Consider the following 21,005-nt stretch of genomic DNA (forward strand, 5'->3'; position numbering starts at 1 on the left):
ATTTCTCGTTTCTTTTTTTATTGTTTGTAAGGGAGAAAAATTGTGTTAAAAACTTTAATAAATATATATATTTTTTAAAAATAAGTTCACCTCTTAATCTTCTCTGCTCTCAGAATAACAAGCCCAATTTCTCGAATCTTTCCTTGTATCTAGATTTCCTCATTCCTGGTGTCATTCTAGTAAATCTCCTCTGCACTCTCTCCTGGGCTTTAACATCCTTCCTGAAATAAGGTGCCCAGAACTGAACACAATACTCCAATGATTTGTAGTGGTGTAGCATCCCTTCCTTGCTTTTATACTCTATGCCTCTATTTATGAACCCAGCCTTCTTAACAACTGTTTCAACTTGCTTGGCCATCTTCAGAGAATTTGAAACCCCCCCCACCCCTCTCACTCCCCCACAAGGTCCCTCCTGCTCCTGTACTTCCCTCAAAGTTGTACCATTGAGCCTGTATTATCTCCCCGTGTTTCTTCTATCGAAATGCAGTACCTCACATTTCACTGCGTTGAGTTCAACAGCCAGGTGTCTGCCCATTTGGTCAATTTGTCAATGTCCCTCTGAAGTCGCTCAGAGTCATCTTCATAATTCACTATTCTCCCTAGCTTTGCATCATCTGCAAATTTAGATATTTGTGCCCTCAGCACCCACTTCTATAAATCAGAAAAAGCAAGGGCCCCAACACTGATCCCTGGGGATCACCATTTTCAACTCGTCCCAGTCTGAAAAATGGCCATCTGTACCTACCCTCTGTTTCCTATCTCTTAGTCAACTTCTAATCCATGCTGTCAGGGACCCATAAATCCAAAACAGTTTTAATTTGCGAACCAACCTACCATGTGATACTGTATTAAATGCTTTCTGAAAGTCCAAATATACAACATCCATGGCACTACCCTCAGCCACTGCCTGTGTCACCGTGTCAAAGAACCCAATTAAATTTGTCAGACATGACCTGCTCTTGACAAAGCCTTGTTAACTGTCTAGTCTAATCCTTGAAGTTCCTGAGCTCCTTTCTCCGCATTCTCCAGGGACAACGTCAGTTCTACGGCTCTTTTGGCTGGCACGGTAGCACAGTGGTTAGCACTGTTGCTTCACAGCGCCAGGGTCCCAGGTTCGATTACCAGCTTGGGTCACTGTCTGTGCAGAGTCTCCACGTTCTCCCCGTGTCTGTGTGGGTTTCCTCCGGGTGCTCCGGTTTCCTCCCACAAGTCCCAAAAGACGTGCTGTTAGGTAAATTGGACATTCTGAATTCTCCCTCGGTTTACCCGAACAGGCACCGGAGTGTGGGGATTAGTGGGTTTTCACATTGTAGCATTAATGTAACCCTACCTGTGACACTAATAAAGAATATTATTATTAATTTTGTCATGGATTCTCCAGGGGTCCCTCCAACTGTGTTAAATCTCAAACATTGGAGAATTATCAATGGTCTTGGGTCACAGTGGCTTGTAATTAATACCATTTTGTTAAGGATTTTTGAATCCGAGGCTACCGGGTACGTCAAATTCTTAATGATGCCGAACGTTTGGGCTCACAAGCAGTCAGAAAGATTACCTTGTGACAGTTGTCACCGCAATGCTGTTAGTACAAAATAATTAGCACATTCTTTCAGCATACTGGGGCCCGTCCTATACCCCCGCATCATATAGCTCTAATTACAAATAGGAGCATTTCTGTTTATCCTCATACTTCCTTCCTTATCGGAGTTTCAAGGAAGGCTATCCAGAATCTCGTACTTGATTCTCATCACCGATGTAGGAACCCAAGAGTCCCGAAGAAGGAGGCTAAACAGATTTACCTTAACTCAAAAAATAAAACTGCTACTGCAGGGTAGTGCACAATTGTCCCATCCTGGGACTAGCGGAACTCTCAGTCCAGGTCTGGGAGCAGCATTTATAGGATCACTAGCAAGTCCCAGCTGGGAGGGCCTCCGCCCACTACCATGGAATCTCATACTCCACAAGCCCTACCGGGAGATCAATTAGTGATTGGGAGGGCTATCACACTGTTACCATTGTTATTACCCATGTATGCTAACACTTGTACTGGGCACACTGTCAACAGTATTGTACTATATATGTATACATATCTGTTGTTGTGAACACTATGTACTGATCATGTCACAGATTATTAATTCTGACAGGACTCAGAGCTACGATGGTATGTGTGGTGATATGCATCACTGTAAATACACAAGGGGTTAATGTAGATACACTAGGACTGAGTAAACACTAGAGGGAGCACCAGAGACATCATGACATGCAGACATACAGCTAATGAACACTTAGAATAGGACACGACCAATGGGCAGTCAAGACACCCAGAGGTGACACGACCACAAGGGGGCAACCCATATAAAAGGACAGGGCACACATGCTCTGTCTCTTTTCCACAGGTGACACTCAGTGAGAAGCACGGGGCAGATCGGAAGCATCACACCCACCGCATGGCTTAGAGCAGACTGGTTAGTTAGACTGAGTTACTATAGCAAGATTAGCAGGAGAGTCAAACTCAAGTAGGAGAATTGTTAACTGCTCAATAAATGTGTTAAACCTATCTCCAAGTCTGAACCTTCCTTTGTCAGAGTATACATCAAGGAAGCAGCTTATGCTACATGAAGAAGCAGAACCCAACAGTATGTAGATTGACTTAAATGTATCTATGGCTTTCCTTTTTGCCATCATTATGTTGAAATAACTTGAGTATTGAATGTGTGAATATTGTCATACTCACCTGACAACACCATCTCAGATACAGACTGCGCAGCGATGACATTGTCGAGAGATAGCCAAGCCCAGTGTCAGTGATTCGCACGCATCTACAATGTCAAGGACATGTGGAATGGTTAGAAGGAGTGAAGGGAATAGACACAGCAGCAGTGTTCAAACGAGATAAACAACCAATGTTCGTTAAGTATGAATGACAACTAGCCACTGTCAAATTGGATCATTACTCAAATGGAATTGAATGGTTTTCAATATTGAGAAGTACTGAGACATGTGGAATTCAACTTGATTCTGTTAAGACGAAAGTGCAAGGCTTATATTAACCAAGTGATTATTAAAAACAAGCAGTAATCTTGACAGAATTCAATTATGTTAGCATGTCACTGCAAATAAAATAGAACAACTAAAACGCGACAAGAAAGGTTAAATGGTTCATAGATATTAACATTCTGGACATTGTTGAACTGCTCTGAATGGACCGTGCCACTGGATTGCGGATGCATAATTTAAGCAAAATAAGGTAATCCTTCCACTTAAAAAACAATGTGGTCGTCATTCTGCAGTCGGCCAGGAGCGACACAAGCAACGCTTTTCCCATGATACTCAGCAGGAAGGTGCCTCAGTATTTTTTGCAATCGCTGCAGTCACACTTGTTCTCACAGCTACAATCACAATCATCCAGACAAGGGGAGAATATTCCATTACACTCCTGACTTGTGCCTTTTAGATAGTGGATAGGCCTTAGGGAGTGAGGGGATGAGCTACTCATCCCAGAATTCCCAGAAGACCTTTATTGTATCCAACAATTTGATCCCCAGGTGAGTGGACCACGCTGGTGACAGAGACCGAGCAGTTAGAAACGATTCAGGTTTGTGTCAGGTATCATCAAGCAATCAGGTGGATTTGCCGTCCTTCTCAATACAGTGAAACAGTGTTTAATCATCGATGGAATCTACAGGAAACCAACATGAGTGACTCACTCCCGACGCATGAGAGTCACAGGTATTTTCATCATGATATCACTTTTTCCGTTTTTTCCACAATGCTCATGTTGCTCTTTTCATTCCGCCTGATAAGTTTCCAATTATAACCTTTCTTGGGGAGGGGAGCAGACAACTGATTGTGTTTTTAAGATCCCACATATAAGCAGGCGAACACACGCAGGCAAAATACTATGAATGCTAGAAATGTGAAACTGAAACACTCAGCAGATGGAAAGAGAAACAGTTTTAATGTTTCAGGTTGATGACCGATTCTGAAACTCCTCTCTCTTCTCCCACAGATCTGGGGCGGGATTCTCCCCTACCCGGCGGGCGGGGGGTCCCGTCGGGATGGAGTGGCGGGAACCACTCCGGCGTCGGGCCGCCCCAAGGTGCGGAGATCCGCACCTTTAGGGGCCAAGCCCTCGCCTTGAGGCAGGGGAGGGGGTCTCTTCCGCCTCCGCCATAGTGAAAACCATGGTGAAGGCGAAAGGAAAAGAGTGCCCCCACGGCACAGGCCCGCCCACGGATCGGTGGGCCCCGATCGCGAGCCAGGCCACCATGGGGGCACCCCCCGGGGCCAGATCGCCCGCGGCCCCCCCAGGACCCCGGAGCCCACCCGCGCCGCCTTGTCCCGCTGTTCAAAAGGTGGCTTAATCCATGCCGGCGGGAGAGGGTTGACAGCGGCGGGACTTCGGCCCATCGCGGGCCGGAGAATTGCCGGGGGTGGGCCCGCCGACCGGCGCGGCGCGATTCCCGCCCCTGCCGACCGACGCGGCGCGATTCCCGCCCCCCCGCCGAATCTCTGGTGGCGGTGAATTCGGGACACGGCGGGGGCCGGATTCACGCCAGCCCCCGGCGATTCTCCGACCTGGTGGGGGGGGGTCGGAGAATCACGCCCCTGGTCTGACCTGCTGATTGTTTCCAGCAATTGAATTGAGAATTGTTGGTTGGCATCAGGAACACGTTTCATGTCAAGTGAAGCAAAAATAACAGCCAATATCGGTGGAGCATGGCCTGCAGTAGCAGGGAGCGATGTTGGGGCAGAGCACCGCTATAGCAGGGAAACTGGTCGACTCCTGTGGGTGCCTCGGGGGGGGGGGGGGGGCCTTTGACAATGTGAGAGGAAGAGCCGGATGCCATGACATGAAGGAGGAAGCAGCGAGGACTCGCCCAGGACTTTTGTGTGGCAGGTGCCCCTGAGGTGACCCGGCTTGGGTCACTGTCTGTGCGGAGTCTGCACGTTCTCCCCGTGTCTGCGCGGGTTTCCTCCGGGTGCTCCGGTTTCCTCCCACAGTCCAAAGATGTGCAGGTTAGGCGGAATGAACATTCAAAATTGCCCTCAGTGTTCAAAAAGGCTAGGTGGGGTTACTGGGTTACGGGAATAGGGTGGAGGTGTTGACCTTGGGTAGGGTGCTCTTTCCAAGGGCCGGTGCAGACTCGATGTGTCGAATGGCCTCCTTCTGCACTGTAAATTCTATGATTTACTAAGGAGCATGTAAGGGAATTCTTTCTTGAGTCTGTGTGCTTAAATCGCGTGGTACATCCCTTTTAATTGTACAACGAGATTTTACACAGAAAATTGGATTGCGTTACAGGGGGTTTGTGGAATTTTTGTAACATAATAGAAGTGCCCCAGAACTCAAAAATGGCTGAGAATCCCTATTCTTTACAAATAAGCCCAGCCTGACAGAAGGTATGATAAAGAGAAAGGGCGCGATCTAACGAAAAAGTTTCTAAGTGTCATTTGTGGCGGGTTTTGCTTGGAGTTTCCCCCCCCACCCCGGCTCAGTCGGTGAGTTCCCCACCACTATCTGACCACACTTAGGCACTTTATTGGCCTCTGGGGAGTCCAGTCAAGCCCACAGTTTGAGTTACTTTCATCAGTGGGGAGCTGAACTCGCTGCCAAAGTGACTCCTCAGAGATGGGCCACCATTTTGAAAGGATACCCCGATCTCTACGTAAGTTTGAGGGCCCCCCCACACTCCCCACTTACACACATGGGCACTACCCAAACCCCCCCCCAAGTGAGGACAGCCCGCAATGGGGGTCTCAGAGGGCCCCTCTTTTTCAGGCCTACCCTCGCCCCTTTCGGGCCCCCCCCTTCCAGGACCCCCACCCTTCACCCCACCCCCCCCCCCCGCAACCCTCCGGAGGCCCCCATGATACCTGTCCTGCACCCCCCCAGCCTTCATGCCCCCCTCAACCCTCCTTTCGTGGGCATGGCCCCCCCTCAGGCCCTGGCCCTTGCCAGTGGCACCCGGGCACCCTAGCACTGCCACCCGAGCAATGCTCCTGCCAGCCTGGCAGTACCGCCCCAGCACCTTGGTAGGGTTGGCACGATAGAGCCTCACACCCGAAGGCCTGTGTCACCATCACGGCATCCAGATTGCAGCCAGAGTGAAGTCCCAGAAAGATCTCCTGATCTCCTTACAAAAGGTCGCTGCGTACGGACCTAGGGATTACAAACGCCTCACAAATTGCCAAACTAATGTTGGAGGATGGGGAGAAATGGATGCCGTTTCCAGGTGCCATTCAGCATCAATGTGTAACAACGGGGCTGGCGACATCCTGGCCGCCCCTGCCGCATGACTGGCCGAGGCCCTCGCCTCGGCATTTCTAATTGGCTGGCCGCCATGTGACAGCACGTGCCCAGCTGCTCTGTGCACTTTCGGTCCTGCCGCGTGGATCTCCAACGAGAGAAGAGGATTTCGCCCAAAGTCTGCACTTAGGCTTACCTCGTTGTTGCCTCCTACTTGTTGATTAACAGCAGTTTACAGGAGGACTTTGTTGTATTGGGCAAGTCTCAGGACTCTTTGGGGAGAAGTTAATTCACAGAACGCTGATTCTAGTGGCACCTGATTTCCCTGGGGGGGCAGACAGTGTCGTGGGTCATGCAGGCAGCAAGCAACAGCAGGAAGTCAACTTTATTCTCTCCCCTAGTTGCAATATAAATTTTACTCTGGCACTTGACTTACAACAATGTCATGCCTTTATTTTCTAAAAGCCCATTAGACATTATTGTTTTATGATCAATAATTCTGATACATTTGTTTCCTCAGCGCGGTCATTACTTTTACCAGTACACTAAAAAAAAACATAATTGAAGTTCCCGTGGTAAAGCAAGTCCATTTTCCATGCCAAAAGCAATCAAACAATTTCTTCCTTTCTCTGAGCAGAGTGGGCAGGCACAGGAGGAAACGGCAATGGGCAGAATCTCTGGGATGAATGACACAGGAACCAGGGCCTGTCAGCCCATTCATCAAAGATTTGTTTACCATCATGTGACACAAGTGCCTGTTGCTGAGCACTCAATTAACCAGCGTAGGAAGGAACAAAATGGCCAATTTTCTCAGGAGAAGTGTGTTTGTGGGCTGGTTTCAAGGCCAACCACTGATAATTATAGCAGCAGGAACAGCAACAGCCTGGAAACAAGACCTGCTCCAAGCAGACCGAGCAGAGAAATGGAAGTGGTAAATGTGTCAGAAATGCTGCCTATGTGTTTCCTACAACGTTCCAGACTCCACCCAGGAAAACTCATTGCTGATGTATATGTTAATTTAAAATGCATCTATCTGCCATTCGATTTTGCAAAAGCAGTCAATTCATTTTTAACAGCTACCAGAGCTGCCTCTGCTAAGTCACACCCTCTGATATAACAGAGGGACCTCTTCCCAGTTGTTGAGGTCAAAGCCAGTCTTCTTACAGCAATATGCTGCACCATACTCTCTAATAAATAATAATAATCTTTATTAGTCTCACAAGTAGGCTTACATTAACACTGCAATGAGGTTACTGTGAAATGCCCCTAGTCTCCACACTCCGCCGCCTGTTCGGGGACACAGAGGGAGAATTCAGAATGTTCAATTCACCTAACAAGCACGTCTTCCGGGACTTGTGGGAGGAAACCGGAGCACCCGGAGGAAACCCACGCAGACACGGGGAGAACGTGCAGACTCCGCACAGACAGTGACCCAAGCCGGAATCGAACCTGGGTCCCTGGCGCTGTGAAGCAACGGTGCTAACCACTGTGCTCCGGTGAACATGATTCGTCATTGAACCATTCAGTGATATTCCATAACACATAATATAACATAATGCACATTATAATGCTCGCTTACACAATCGACTATGCATATAATAATCACCATATTACCATGGTAATTGTTCATTATTTGCAGATTTTATTTATTTATTTCATTGTGAATTATATTAATTTATTTGATTCAATGTGAGCTGACTTTGCCACGCCATATAAACATTAATTTTATTTTAAATGTTTTCCCTTTGAAGAGCTGAACATACACAAAGAATATCAATATTAAAGGAACTGTATGAAGAATAGGAAGTAGAATATGTATTAGTAAAGCACCGTTAATGATATCGGGATGCCCCAAAGCACTCTACAACCAGTGAGAACTTTTGAAGTGTAGTCACTGTTGTCATGTAGAAACGTCTGTGCACAGTAAAGGCTACAAGCAGCAATGAGGTAAAAGACCAAACAATCTATTTTAGCAGTGTCAGCACAGGGATAATAGTTGGCAGGACACTAGGCACAACTTCCCTATTCTTCTTTGAATAATCTCTAATTCTGACCTAATGGCAGTGCTTTGGGAGTGAGGAGGATGCTTGCCATAAAGTCCTGGAGAAGAGATGGAGAGAAAAAGAAAGGGGGAGACAATAAGAGAGAGGATGAAGCCAGTGGAAGGTAAAGGGGTGGAAAGGTGAAAGTCTAAAGGAGCAATAATAAATATACTCCATACTCCACGTCGACACTGGGTTATTAGCCAGTCACTTGGCCAGTCCATGGTCAATGAGGGGCTGCGTGCCTGCCTGAGCTTTCTTCTTCCTCTCTCATGGTTTTGACCTTTGTCATCTGCGCTGCTTCGAAACCAGCTATACCTTAGTGAAGGAGGGCTTGCCCTTATGGGTGGTCCAGTGCCCTCTCCCCAGTTGTTGAGGTCAAAGCCAGTCTTCTTTAGTCCATACTGGGAACTTCCACCGAGCCTCCCACTTGCACTCAGATTCTCAATATCAGCTACTGCCCTTAGAAGAGCAACGGGTCCAGTCCCCGATCATGTACTCAGCTCCTGAGTGGACCAACTGGCGGGCATCTTCAATCTTTCCCTACGCCATTCCGAGATTCCCACCTTCCTCAAGAAGACCACTATCACACCAATGCCAAAGAAAAACCTATGTACCTCAACGACTACCGACCGGTGGCCCTGACATCTATCATTATGAGAGGTTAGTCATGTGACACATCAACTCCAACCTTCCAGATTGCCTTGATCCACTGCAATTAACCTACCGCCACAACCGGTCCACAGCAGACATTTGCTCCCTGGCCCTACACTCATCGCTGGAGCATGTAGACAACAAGGACTCCCACGTCAGACTCTATTCATTGACTACAGCTCCGCTTTCAACACCATAATCCCAGCCAAGCTCATATCCAAACTCCAAAACCTAGGACTCAGCACCTCCCTCTGCAACTGGATCCTCGACTTCCTGACCCACAGACTGCCATCAATAAGGATAAACAACAACAACTCCTCCACGATAGTCCTCAATACGGGGGCCTTGCAAGGCTGCATACTTAGTCCCCTACTATATTCCCTTTAAAAACCGACTGTGGCAAAATTCAGCTCCAACGCCATCTACAGGTGTGCTGATGACATGACCGTAGTGGGTTGGACCTCAAACAACGATGAGTCACAGAACAGGAGATGAAGAACTTAGTGGCATGGTGCAATGACAATCTCTCCCTCAATGTCAGCAAAACTAATGAGTTGGTCATCGACTTCAGGAAGTGAAGTGTCGTACATGCCCCTGTCTGCATCAATGGGGCCGAGGTGGAGCTGGTTGACAGCTTAAAATTCTTACTTGTGCACAATCTGTTCTGATCCACCCATGTCGACTCTACGACCAAGAAAGCACAACAGCGCCGATACTTCCTCAGGAAATTAAGGAAATTCGGCATGTCCACATTGACTCTTACCAATTTTTACAGATGCACCATAGAAAGCATCCTATCTGGCTGCATCACAGCCTGGTATGGCAACTGCTCGGCCCAAGACCGTAAGAAACTTCAGAGAGTCGTGAACACAGCCCAATCCCTCACACGAACGAACCTGCCTCCCATCCGTTGACTCTGTCTACACCTCCTGCTGCCGAGGGAAAGCGGGCAGTATAATCAAAGACCCCTCCCACCCGGGTTACTCACTCTTCCAACCTCTTCCATTGGGCAGGAGATACAAAAGTTTGAGAACACGCACCAACAGATTCAAAACAGCTTCTCCCCCGCTGTTACCAGGCTCCCGATGACCCTCTTATGAACTGAGCTGATCTTTCTACGCATTTTCTCTACAGTGTAGCATTATATTCCGTATGCTTCACCCGATGTCTATGTATTTATATTGTGTATTTATCGTATGTCCTATGTTTTTCTTGTATGGAGCGGTCTGCCTGGACTGTACGCAGAACAATACTTTTCTCTGTAGCTCGACACACCTCTTGTTACCCACTGCTTCCTCTCAGCATGCACGCTGCTAAACTGCCTCATACACCTTCAGAACCTTCAAGAGGGATTACACAAACCCAATTCCTCTTGCAGGAGATGTTGGCCCACAATCAAGGGGAGAGCTCAACCAATGGTCCCAATTAACTTCCTGCTGGGACCTTAGATCTTGTGAATTGAGGTGTCTTCTGGCACAAGAAAGCTTCCAGATGTTTGCTCCTGGTATTGGTTATCCTATGCAATGTTCATAACTGAAGTGGGAAAGCAGAAATAAACACTAATGCCCCATTTATATGAATAGATTTAGCCTGCCTACTTTTGCCTCTTCGGGAAAACCCCGTGGCGCCCAGGGCAAAGTAAAAGGAGTGGAAATTGCTCATAACAATGGATTTCCATTCCAATTTCAGTCACGCACCCTAGACATTATGGAGGAGCCATTGCCAAATGTGGAGGGCACTGATGGTAGGGAATGGGCCACCTGCCATATTGGAGCATTTTAAATCCATTAAACTAGCACGACAAGAAGCATTTTCTGCTCTTGATGGGCCAGCTACAATACTGCCTCAATCAGCGAAACCAAAGAAGACGCCCTTTAATTGCACAGGATGAGTTAGTGACAGAAACGTGTGCTGATTGTTCCCAGCATTCTTCACTGACAATGGCACTTACCAGTTTCAGCCACTTTGACTCAGCAGCTATGGAACTAGTGGAATACACATTATTGGAGCAAGAAATTATTGTTCGCATTATGTCACAGTAAAGGATATATGGTCTAGAATTTTCAGGGAAATGAGAATAGACGGGGTGGACTTGCAGTGGTGACATGTGAGAGGGCGGTCACACTTTTGGTAGCTTCAGCACCGAATTCATGCCCAAAAGGAAGGGGGGAAAGGAACCTAGAAAACCGAAGTAGATATTCCTTCGACAGGCTCAGGAGCATCGTGGAACTCCTCTGTAGAAAAGTTGACGACGGCAGAGTTGCAGTTATCGGCAGCCCTGATTACGATGGACATGCTCTTGGACGTGTTGACGCATGAATTTACTGTACACTTCGGGAGGCGGTGGAAGTGGGTCTCTGAGGGATTATGTAAGTCGATTGAGGAAGCACTGGGCCCGGACGGGGTGGAGGTTGATAAAGCCGTCGAGATGGTGAAGAAACTTGGCGAGATTCTGGGAGGTGTGGAGGAAGCGCTGACGAGGCACGGTATGCAGCTCGCATCGTAAGAGGGCGTGTGATAGCAGTGATGGCCGATGAAAAGAAAAGGTTGAAGGCGAAAGCCAACAACCTGGAAAACCGGTCAAGGAGGCAGAACCTTCGAGTTGTGGGGTTGCTGGAGCGGGTGCAGGCCAAATCCCACCAAATATTTAGCACATATGTTATGGAAGGTGGCGGGTGATTGTAGTCTCTCCTCCTCCCCGGTCCTCGACAGGGCCCATTGGACGTTTTGGAAAAAGCCTCGACTGAATGAGCCGCCTCTTGTGATGATTAGTCGGTTCCATAGTTTTCGGGAGCAGGAGACGGTCCTGCAGTGGGCCAAGGAGCACCGCGACATGAAGTGGGAAGGAAGCCTGATAATAATCTATCAAGATGTGGGAGCACACAGGCATCACGGTGGTGCAATACTTAGCACTGCTGCCTCACGGCGCTGAGGACCCAGGTTCAATCCCGGCCCGGGTTAATGTCCGTGTGTAGTTTGTACATTCTCCGTGTCTGCGTGGGTCTCACCCCCACAACCCAAAGATGCGCAGGGTAGGTGAATTGGCCACGCTAAATTGCCCCTTAATTGGAACGAAAAAATATTGGAAACTCTAAATTTACTTTTTAAAAAAAGACGTGGGGGCAGAGCTGGCGAGGAAGCAGGTGGCCTTTAACAAGGTGAAAGCCGCTCTCTACAGGAAGGGCATTCGGTTCGGGTGTTGTACCCGGTGAGGTTCCGGGTCACATACAAGGCCAGGACACATATTTCAAGAACCTGGGAAGGTGGAGGACCAGACCCCGGAAGGGGTGGGTAAGGCACGTCTTCCACTCGGGCTTCGGTGGAAGAGTCCGAGGCAGAGCAATTCTGGTTATTAAGCGAGTGCCCCTGTTGGCCATTAGAATTGCGATGGATCCCAAAGGTAGGTATGGGATAGTTAGTGGGTCTTGGGCAGGTACTCTGGTATTACGTTAAATGTATATGCCCCTAATCAGAATGATGTGGCATTTATTGGGGTCTGCTGGCCTCGTCCCTGATCTGGATACATACTAGTTGGTTAAGTGGTGGACTTCAAATGTGTGCTGGAACCCAAAATGGATCGGCCGAGACCTAGGTCTCTGCCTCTCTCAGGGATGGTGAAGGTGCTTCAGACCTTCATGGAGCAGATGGAGCGAGCGGACCTGTGGAATTTCCTGCACCCACATGATCGGGAATTCTCACTTATTTCACACGTGCATGAGATCTACTCAAGGATAGACTCTTTTTGTTTGGTTAAGTCCCTGTTCCCGGGAGTCAGGAAGGCGGAGTATTCAGCGATAGTACTCTCTGACCATGCTCCACATTTTGCGGACCAGCGGGCACCATGGAGATTATATGTGGCAATACTGGCGAGAAGGGGTTCTGTGAGCGCATAGCCACAGCTATTGAGGAATACATTGGGTTTAACAGGAATGGATCGGTCTCTCCCTCCACGTTATGGGCTGCACTTAAGCCGGTGATAAGAGGAGAGGTGATCTTGTGTACAGCGCACTTAGACAAGGCAGTGAGGGCGGAACGACAGCCTTTGGTGAGATGCTGGGATGTGATCCTGGAAACAGATTGTCACTATTCGTAGGATCCGACCCCAGAGCTGCTTACGACTAGGAAGTTTGACTTGGTATCCACCGGAAAGGCTGTGAGACAGAGACGCGCAAGGGGTGTAGTGTACAAGCATGGGGAGAACACATGCCGTCTGTTGGCGCACTGAGGCCCAAGCGGCTTCCCGGGAAATTGTCAGGAGGTCGGGGTGTCGATGGACAGTTTAGTGACCGCACCAAGAGAAGTCAATGCAGCATTTGAGGCTTTCCACGGGGATCTTTATAGGTCAGAGCCTCCAGAGAGGGTGTCGGACATAGCGGAGTTTCTGGACGGATTGCCTTTCCCAAAAGTGGAGGTAGAGAGTAGGGAGAACCTGGAGGCCCCACTAGGCTCGGAGGAGGTGCTGAGGGCTGAGGCAAACGAGTAAGGCTCTGGGTCCTGATGGTCATGCCGTTGAGTTTTATAAAATATTTTCAGACCAGTAGTGCCATTAATGGTAGATATGTTTGATGATGCTTTCGCTCGAGGTTCCCTCCTGATACACTTTCACAGGCCTCCATCTCCCTTATTCTAAAGAAAGATAAGAACCCCACGGAGTTTGGATTCGGGCAGAAGTTCATTTCATGGGTGTGACTTCTGTATAGGCCCTCCATGGCTAGTGTTCTCACTAATGCGACGAGCTTGGGATACTTCCCACAGAACAGGGCCACAAGACAGGGATGCCCACTGTCGCTGCTCCTTTTTGCCCTGGCTATAAAACCCCTGGCAATAGCATTGAGGTCTTCACGGGGATAAATCGAGGGGGGGAGGGAAGGTAGCAGAGGGTGTCTTTATACGCTGATGACCTGCTCTGAGGGGCTTTGGCTCCTTCTCGGGCGATAAGTTAAACCTCGGAAAGAGTGGATATTTTCCCGTTATTCCCCCGGGGACGGGAGCCAACCTGGGGGTATGACCCTTCCGTCGGGCCAGAGGCAGCTTCCAGTATCTGGGTATCCAGGTGCCGCATGATTGGCCTAGGCTTCACAAGTTAAACTTTCCAAGTCTGTTGGGTAGGGTGGGATCTGATTTGCAGAGGTGGGGATAGCGTCCCGTTGCCCCTGGCGGGTAGAGTCCGGACGATGAAGATGAATATTCTGCCGAGGTTCCGATTTTTGTTTCAATGCCTCCCTATTTTTCTTGCTGAATCATTCTTGGTGAAGGTGAACAAGCCAATGAATTCCTTCGTATGGGCGGGTAAGGCACCAAGTATTCGCAGGGTGTACCTCCAGAAGGGTCGGCAGTCAGGGGGGGGGGCTTGGCACTACCCAATTTCCTCCTGTATTATTGGGCAGCCAATGTGAAGAAGGTGTTGGGGTGGTATAGGAAATCAGATACCATATTGGGGGGCGGGGGGGGGGGGGGGGGGTGGAGGCAGGTTCGTGTAAGGGGTCGAGTCTCTGGGCACTAGTGACGGGATCACTCCCATTCTCTCCAGCAAAGTATACCTCGAACCTATGGTGATTTCTACTTTGAAGTTATAGAGGCAGTTCAGACAACATTGCAAGCTGGGTGCCACATCATTATTGGCCCCTATATGCATTAACTATTTGTTTGAACCATTGGGTTTGGATTCGACTTTCAAGGTATGTAAGTTCTTTAGGGAGCTGTTAATGGAGGGACGGTTCGCAAAATTTTTGCCCAACTTCCAGCTATAAGGGGCACAATGTTTAGCACAGGGCTAAATCGCTGGCTTTGAAAGCAGACCAAGGCAAGCCAGCAGCACGGTTCAATTCCCGTAACAGCCTCCCCGAACAGGCGCCGGAATGTGGCGACTAGGGGCTTTTCACAGTAACTTCATTGAAGCCTAGTGACAATAAGCCATTTTCATGTAACCTGTTCCGATACTTTCAATTGCATGACTTACTTTGTGGAGCTTGTCCTACTTCCCTTAGCACTGCAACCCTCCTTGTTGGAGGAAATCTTATGGCTGCTGAGGGCTGTGGAGGGTGGGAGGGGTGAAGGTTTCGAATATCAATGGAATCTGCGCCGCTGGGTGGGGGAGGGTGAAATGGGGGGAGGAGTTGGGACCCATCCCAGATGAGGATGTGCGGAATGAGGTCCTTTGTAGGGTAGATTCCATGTCCTCATGCGCACAGCACAGCCTGGTCCCGCTCAAGGTGGTACACAGGGGTGAAGGCGGATGCTCTTGCCTTTGTCTCGCTGATAACCCGGAGGCGGGTACTGCTGGCTTGGAGATCTTCCGCTCCGCCCATTGCCTCGGCCTGGTTGGGTGACCTTATGGAGTGTTTAATACCTGGAAAGGGTCAAGTGCACCTTTAGGGGGTCAGTGGAGGGGGTTCTACCTCAGGTGGCAGCCATTTATCTCAAACCAAATAATTAAGTACCATCAGCTGTGAGGGGGGAGGTAGGGTTTCATTGTGGGATTAGGAGGCTTAATTGGCACAGTTGGATGTGGCTGTTGTTGCTTTTTTTCTGATCTTTTGTGTTATTAGCACAACAAATGTACGAGCCATTTTTAGAGCTGTGTTGAAGTTTAGATCACAGTACGAAGTCTTACAACACCAGGTTAAAGTCCAACAGGTTTGTTTCAATGTCACTAGCTTTCGGAGCGCTGCTCCTTCCTCAGGTGAATGAAGAGGTCTGTTCCAGAAACACATATATAGACAAATTCAAAGATGCCAGACAATGCTTGGAATGCGAGCATTAGCAGGTGATTAAATCTTTACAGATCCAGAGATGAGGGGCGTCATTCTCCGACCCCCCGCCGGGTTGGAGAATCGCCGGGGGCTGCCGTGAATCCCGCCCCCGCCGGTTGCCGAAGTCTCCGGTACCGGATATTCGGCGGGGGCGGGAATCGCGCCGCGCCGGTTGGCGGGCCCCCCCGCTGGATTCTCCGGCCCGAATGGGCCGAAGTCCCGCCATTAAATTGCCTGTCCTGCCGGCGTGGATTAAACCACCTTTTGAAAGGCGGGACAAGGCGGCGTGGGCGGGCTCCGGGGTCCTGGGGGGGGGGCGCGGGGCGATCTGGCCCCGGGGGGTGCCCCCACGGTGGCCTGGCCCGCGATCGGGGCCCACCGATCCGCGGGCGGGCCTGTGCCGTGGGGGCACTCTTTCCCTTCCGCCTCCACCACGGTCTCCACCATGGCGGAGGTGGAAGAGACTCCCTCCACTGCGCATGCGTGGGAAACTGTCAGCGGCCGCTGACGCTCCCGCGCATGCGCCGCCCGGGGATGTCATTTCCGCGCCAGCTGGTGGGGAAACAAAGGCCGTTTCCGCCAGCTGGCGGGGCGGAAATTCCTCCGGCGTCGGCCTAGCCCCTCAATGTTGGGGTTCGGCCCCCAAAGATGCCATTCCGCACCTTTGGGGCGGCGCGATGCCCGTCTGATTGGCGCCGTTTTGGGCGCCAGTCGGCGGACATCGCGCCGTTTCGGGAGAATTTCGCCCGGGGTAACCGCAGGTTAAAGAGGTGTGAATTGTGTCAAGCCAGGACAGTTGGTAGGATTTCGCAGGCCAGATGGTGGGGGATGAATGTAATGCGACATGAATCCCAGATCCCGGTTGAGGCCGCACTCATGTGTGAGGAACTTGTCTATAAGTTTCTGCTCGGCGATTCTGCGTTGTCGCGCATCCTGAAGGCCGCCTTGGAGAACGCTTACCCGGAGATCAGAGGCTGAATGCCCTTGACTGCTGAAGTGTTCCCCGACTGGAAATGCAAATGAAAGCTAGTGACATCGAAACAAACCTGTTGGACTTTAACCTGGTGTTGGAAGACTTCGTACTGTGCTCACCCCAGTCCAACGCCGGCATCTCCACATCATGAAGTTTAGATCGTGTGCGGTATTTATGAAATCTTTAGTACAATGTTATTTTTAAAAAACAGAAAATAGGTGAGGCTCTTGTTAGTGATCTAACGGATAGCATGAGTTTGCACTGCATCTCAATTTATTGGAGCATAGTGAATGTTATTCTGTTATCGCTAATCCCCTGCCAGTTGTACCATCCGGCTCCCTGGCCAGGCACTCAGACTAAACTACATGGAACCTTGGATTCATTTTCAAACTTCACCTCAGGTTCACCACCCTCATCATTATCACCAAACCCATTGCACATCTCTACCCAAATCACCAGCCCTCCAATGCTAAAACTTTCATCTCTGCTTTTGTCACTTCTAGAATCACAGAATCTCTACAGTACAGAAAGTGGCCATTTGGCCCATCGAGTCTGCACCAACCCTACCTAGCCCCACGCTACACCCATAACCCCACCTAACCTTTGGACACTAAGGGGCAATTTAGCATGGCCAGTCCACTTAACCCGTTCATCTTTGGACTGGAGTCCTCTGGACTGGGATATTCACAGTCCTGCATTAAATCCGGAGTATCAATCACTCACTCTTGGTGATTGGCACCTTGTTGGCTAGTACATCCAATTACAAATCTTTGTCCTTGTCTTTGAGTTGTTCCCCAGCTTCTCTCCCTCTTACCCTCTGCAACATTCTCCAGCCTCGCATCTCTCCTGCACTCGTCAGCCCTTCCTCTACCCACCCTTATTTACAGTAATTAAAGTGGCTTGTCATCCATTTCCCTTTGTCAAGTGCTTTGGGATATTTTGTATTTTCAAGGTACTAAAGAAATGCAAATTATCATTGTTGCAGTTACCCTGGGCGGGATTCTCCGACCCTCCGCCGGGTCGGAAAATCGTCGGGGGCTGGCATGAATCCCCCCCCCCCGCCGGTTCCCGAATTCTCCGGCACCGGATATTCGGCGGTTGCGGGAATCGCGCCCGTTGGCGGCCCCCCCCCCCGGCGATTCTCCGGCCCGGAAGGGCTGAAGTCCCGCTGCTGGAATGCCTGTCCCGCCGGCGTGGATTAAACCACCTCTCTTACCGGCGGGACAAGGCAGCGCGGGCGGGATCCGGGGTCCTGGTTGGGGGGGGGGGGGGGGGGGGGGGGGACGCGGGGCGATCTGGCCCCGGGCGGTGCCCTCACGGTGGCCTGGCCCGCGATCAGGGCACACCGATCCACGGGCAGGCCTGTGCCCTGGGGGCACTCTTTTCCTTCTGCCTTCGCCACGGTCTCCACCATGGAGGAGGTGGAAGAGACCCCCTCCACTGCGCATGCGCGGGATGCCGTGAGCGGCCGCCTGCGCTCCCGCGCATGCGCCGCCCGGCAAGGTCATTTCCGTGCCAGCTGGCGGGGCACCAAAGGCCTTTCCCGCCAGCTGACGGGGCGGAAATCAGTCCGGCGCGGGCCTAGCCCCTCAAGGTTAGGGCTCGGCCGCTCAAGATGCGGAGGATTCCGCACCTTTGGGGCGGCGTGATGCCGGACTGATTCGCGCCGTTTTTGGCACCGGTCGGCGGACATCGCGCCGATTGCGGAGAATTCCGCCCCCTGGTACTCAAAAAGCATTAAAACATGGTTCAAAGAATTCTGAGCACGTTATCTTTGCATCCCTCTTGGGGAAAACGATGAACAGCATTTCTTGGAAATCCATAAATGTTCAAACTCCAAGGGCGGGATTCCCCCGTTCCCGGTGGGGCGGGGGTCCTGGCGGGAAGGAGTGGCGTGAACCACTCCGGCGTCGGGCCGCCCCAAAGCTGCGGAATCCTCCGCACCTTCAGGGGCTAGGCCGGCACCGGAGTGGTTGGCGCCGCGCCGGCCAGCGTGGAAGGCCTTTGACGCCGCGCCAGCCGGGGCCGAAGGGACTCCGCCGGCCGGCGCAGGTCCGCGCATGCACAGGAGCGTCAGTGGCTGCTGAGGGCATCCCCGCGCATGCGCGGAGGGGTGTTCACCTTTGCGCCGGCCATCGCGGAGGCCTACACAGCCGGCGCGGAGGAAAAGAGTGCCCCCACGGCACAGGCCCGCCCACGGATTGGTGGGCCTCGATCGCAGGCCAGGTCACCATGGGGGCACCCCCTGGGCCAAATTGCCCCGGCCCCCCCCAGGACCCTGGAACCCGGCGGCGGCACCAGGTCCCGCCAGTAAGGGACCTAGTCCAATTTACGCCAGCGGGACCTGCATAGAAGAATGAGCAGGACTTCGGCCCATCGCGGGTCGGCGAATCGCCGGGGGGGGGGCGCTGTGAGCGGCCGCTGACAGGCGCGGCGCGATTCCCGCCCCGCCAATTCTCCGGCGACGGAGAATTCGGCGGCTGGCAGGGGCGGGATTCACGCCGCCCCCCCAGCGATTCTCCGACCCGGCGGTGAGTCGGAGAATCCTGCCCCAATGCTTAAAAGAAGCAGCCAATGTTGGTTTAGTAAATCATGCTGATAAGTCTACTGAAATCAACTACTTAAACATGCTGGGGCTTGAATCATGTTGATGCAAATTGAATACACTGTTATATTGATGATAAACAGTCAAAGTTTTCCAGTTAATGACAAATTATTTATTGAGTAATAAAATTATATACTTGTGAGTTCTTTCATTTTAATACTTTGACTAGTAAAACAATTAACTAAGATTAGATTAAACTAACAATTATGATAATACACTACACACTGATCTGGTCACGTCTTCCCTCTAGCTGTACTACACACACGCTAACCTAAGAAAGAGCGGGAAACACCTTATATAGTTCCTGTTAGTGTTGCCATCTAGTGATCAACTGTCTGTACTGACTTCACATTAACTAAATATGTACTAACACATACAGAGATCACTACATACACAACTAAGAAATGTCAAATAAGACTAGAGATTACGAGAATTTATGCCCTCTATCCAGAAGCAACAAAGGCAGGCACTGGAAGTAACAGCGGGATTGTGGAGCATGAATATGGCAGAACCAGTTGTAATAGCAGTTCAAGAACATAAGCTCAGTGATGGAACGAACCTCATTAAAATAGAAAATGCAGCATCATCGCCCAGGGGAGTCACAGACCAAATAACTCAGCTTGATGTTGGACCTGCCCATCAAGACACCCAAAGATGGCACTGTTTTTGAAATTGTTTTGAAACTGCTGATTGGCACAGGAGACCAGTGTCAGTTGCCATTCTGTTAATAAAACGTTTCTACAGTCACAGTGGAGCTCTCCCTTCCATTGTTGTTGAAACAAGGGCTGTGCTTCCCAATGCTACCCTCGTGGAATATGTTGGTTGGTTGTTGAACTGGTTGATGAGGGTAGTGGACCAGGGAGGCAGGCAACAGCAAGGACAGAAAGATAACAGGGAAGCATGAAGCCAAAACCTTGTTTACAATTTTATGCATCCCATTCCTGTGCCCGGAGGGCAGAATTCAATCACTGACTGAACACAATGTATTCTCTCAGGGGATAATTATTATCGACATTATTCAAAATACTAACCTTTTGTTGTTCGTGCCTTTTATGTCCCGGTTTGCTCAAAACAATCCTCCCATATGAGCAGCCAAATAGAACAGTCCAAACATGCACAAACCCTGACTGTAGGGGGCACTCATATCCTATTCAATGACAGGAACCATGAACAAGGGGTACAACTTGCTTTAACTGGCACATGGTTAAATGCAGGGATTCTATATTCTTGAATTTTTGTCTTCCATAAAACAGAGAGACACCTATCATGAGAATTGACCCAAAGGGATTGAATCAAGATTGCAATTAAACTACCTTATTGAACTAAAGACGTGTCCCAGAAACAGTGGGCTCTGATCGTTCTCCAGTAATATACAGAATGTTGGCAAACACCCTTCCTTAAATTTATGAGCTCTCTTTATTCCCACTTGCATTATTTACCTCCCTTATTTGTTTCTAGGTTTCCTTTCACATTCCGCATCCTGCATTCTTGCTGTGTGTCATTCCCAGTTGACAAAGCAGTCAGGTGACCTGCATCAAATCCTGCATGAACGTTGCTCCCACAATGGTGCAGAAGGAATACCGGAGTGGCTTGGTTTGAGACACAGATTTCTTTCTATAATCTCACCTAATTGCTCACCACCTACCGATGATAGCCTTGGTAAGATTGAGAGCTCATTATGCATTTCAACCTGGGAACAGACCCAGTTTCTATCACTCCATGGTTACGC

The 21,005-nt window shown here is 50.1% G+C and overlaps 1 protein-coding gene across 7 annotated transcripts in view; it reads right to left on the minus strand.

Moving 5' to 3' along the window:
- The window catches only part of fbxl16 (F-box and leucine-rich repeat protein 16), a 300,505-nt gene that overhangs the window by 12,216 nt on the left and 267,284 nt on the right, over window positions 1-21,005 (minus strand). For all 7 annotated transcript variants that reach the window (XM_072481747.1, XM_072481743.1, XM_072481748.1 and 4 more), the window contains one exon: window positions 2,735-2,819. In XM_072481747.1, coding sequence (XP_072337848.1) covers window positions 2,735-2,819 — 85 coding nt within the window. The remainder of the gene's footprint in view (window positions 1-2,734; window positions 2,820-21,005) is intronic.

The sequence above is a fragment of the Scyliorhinus torazame genome, chromosome 17 (assembly GCF_047496885.1).
Source record: "Scyliorhinus torazame isolate Kashiwa2021f chromosome 17, sScyTor2.1, whole genome shotgun sequence".
Lineage (NCBI taxonomy): Eukaryota > Metazoa > Chordata > Chondrichthyes > Carcharhiniformes > Scyliorhinidae > Scyliorhinus > Scyliorhinus torazame.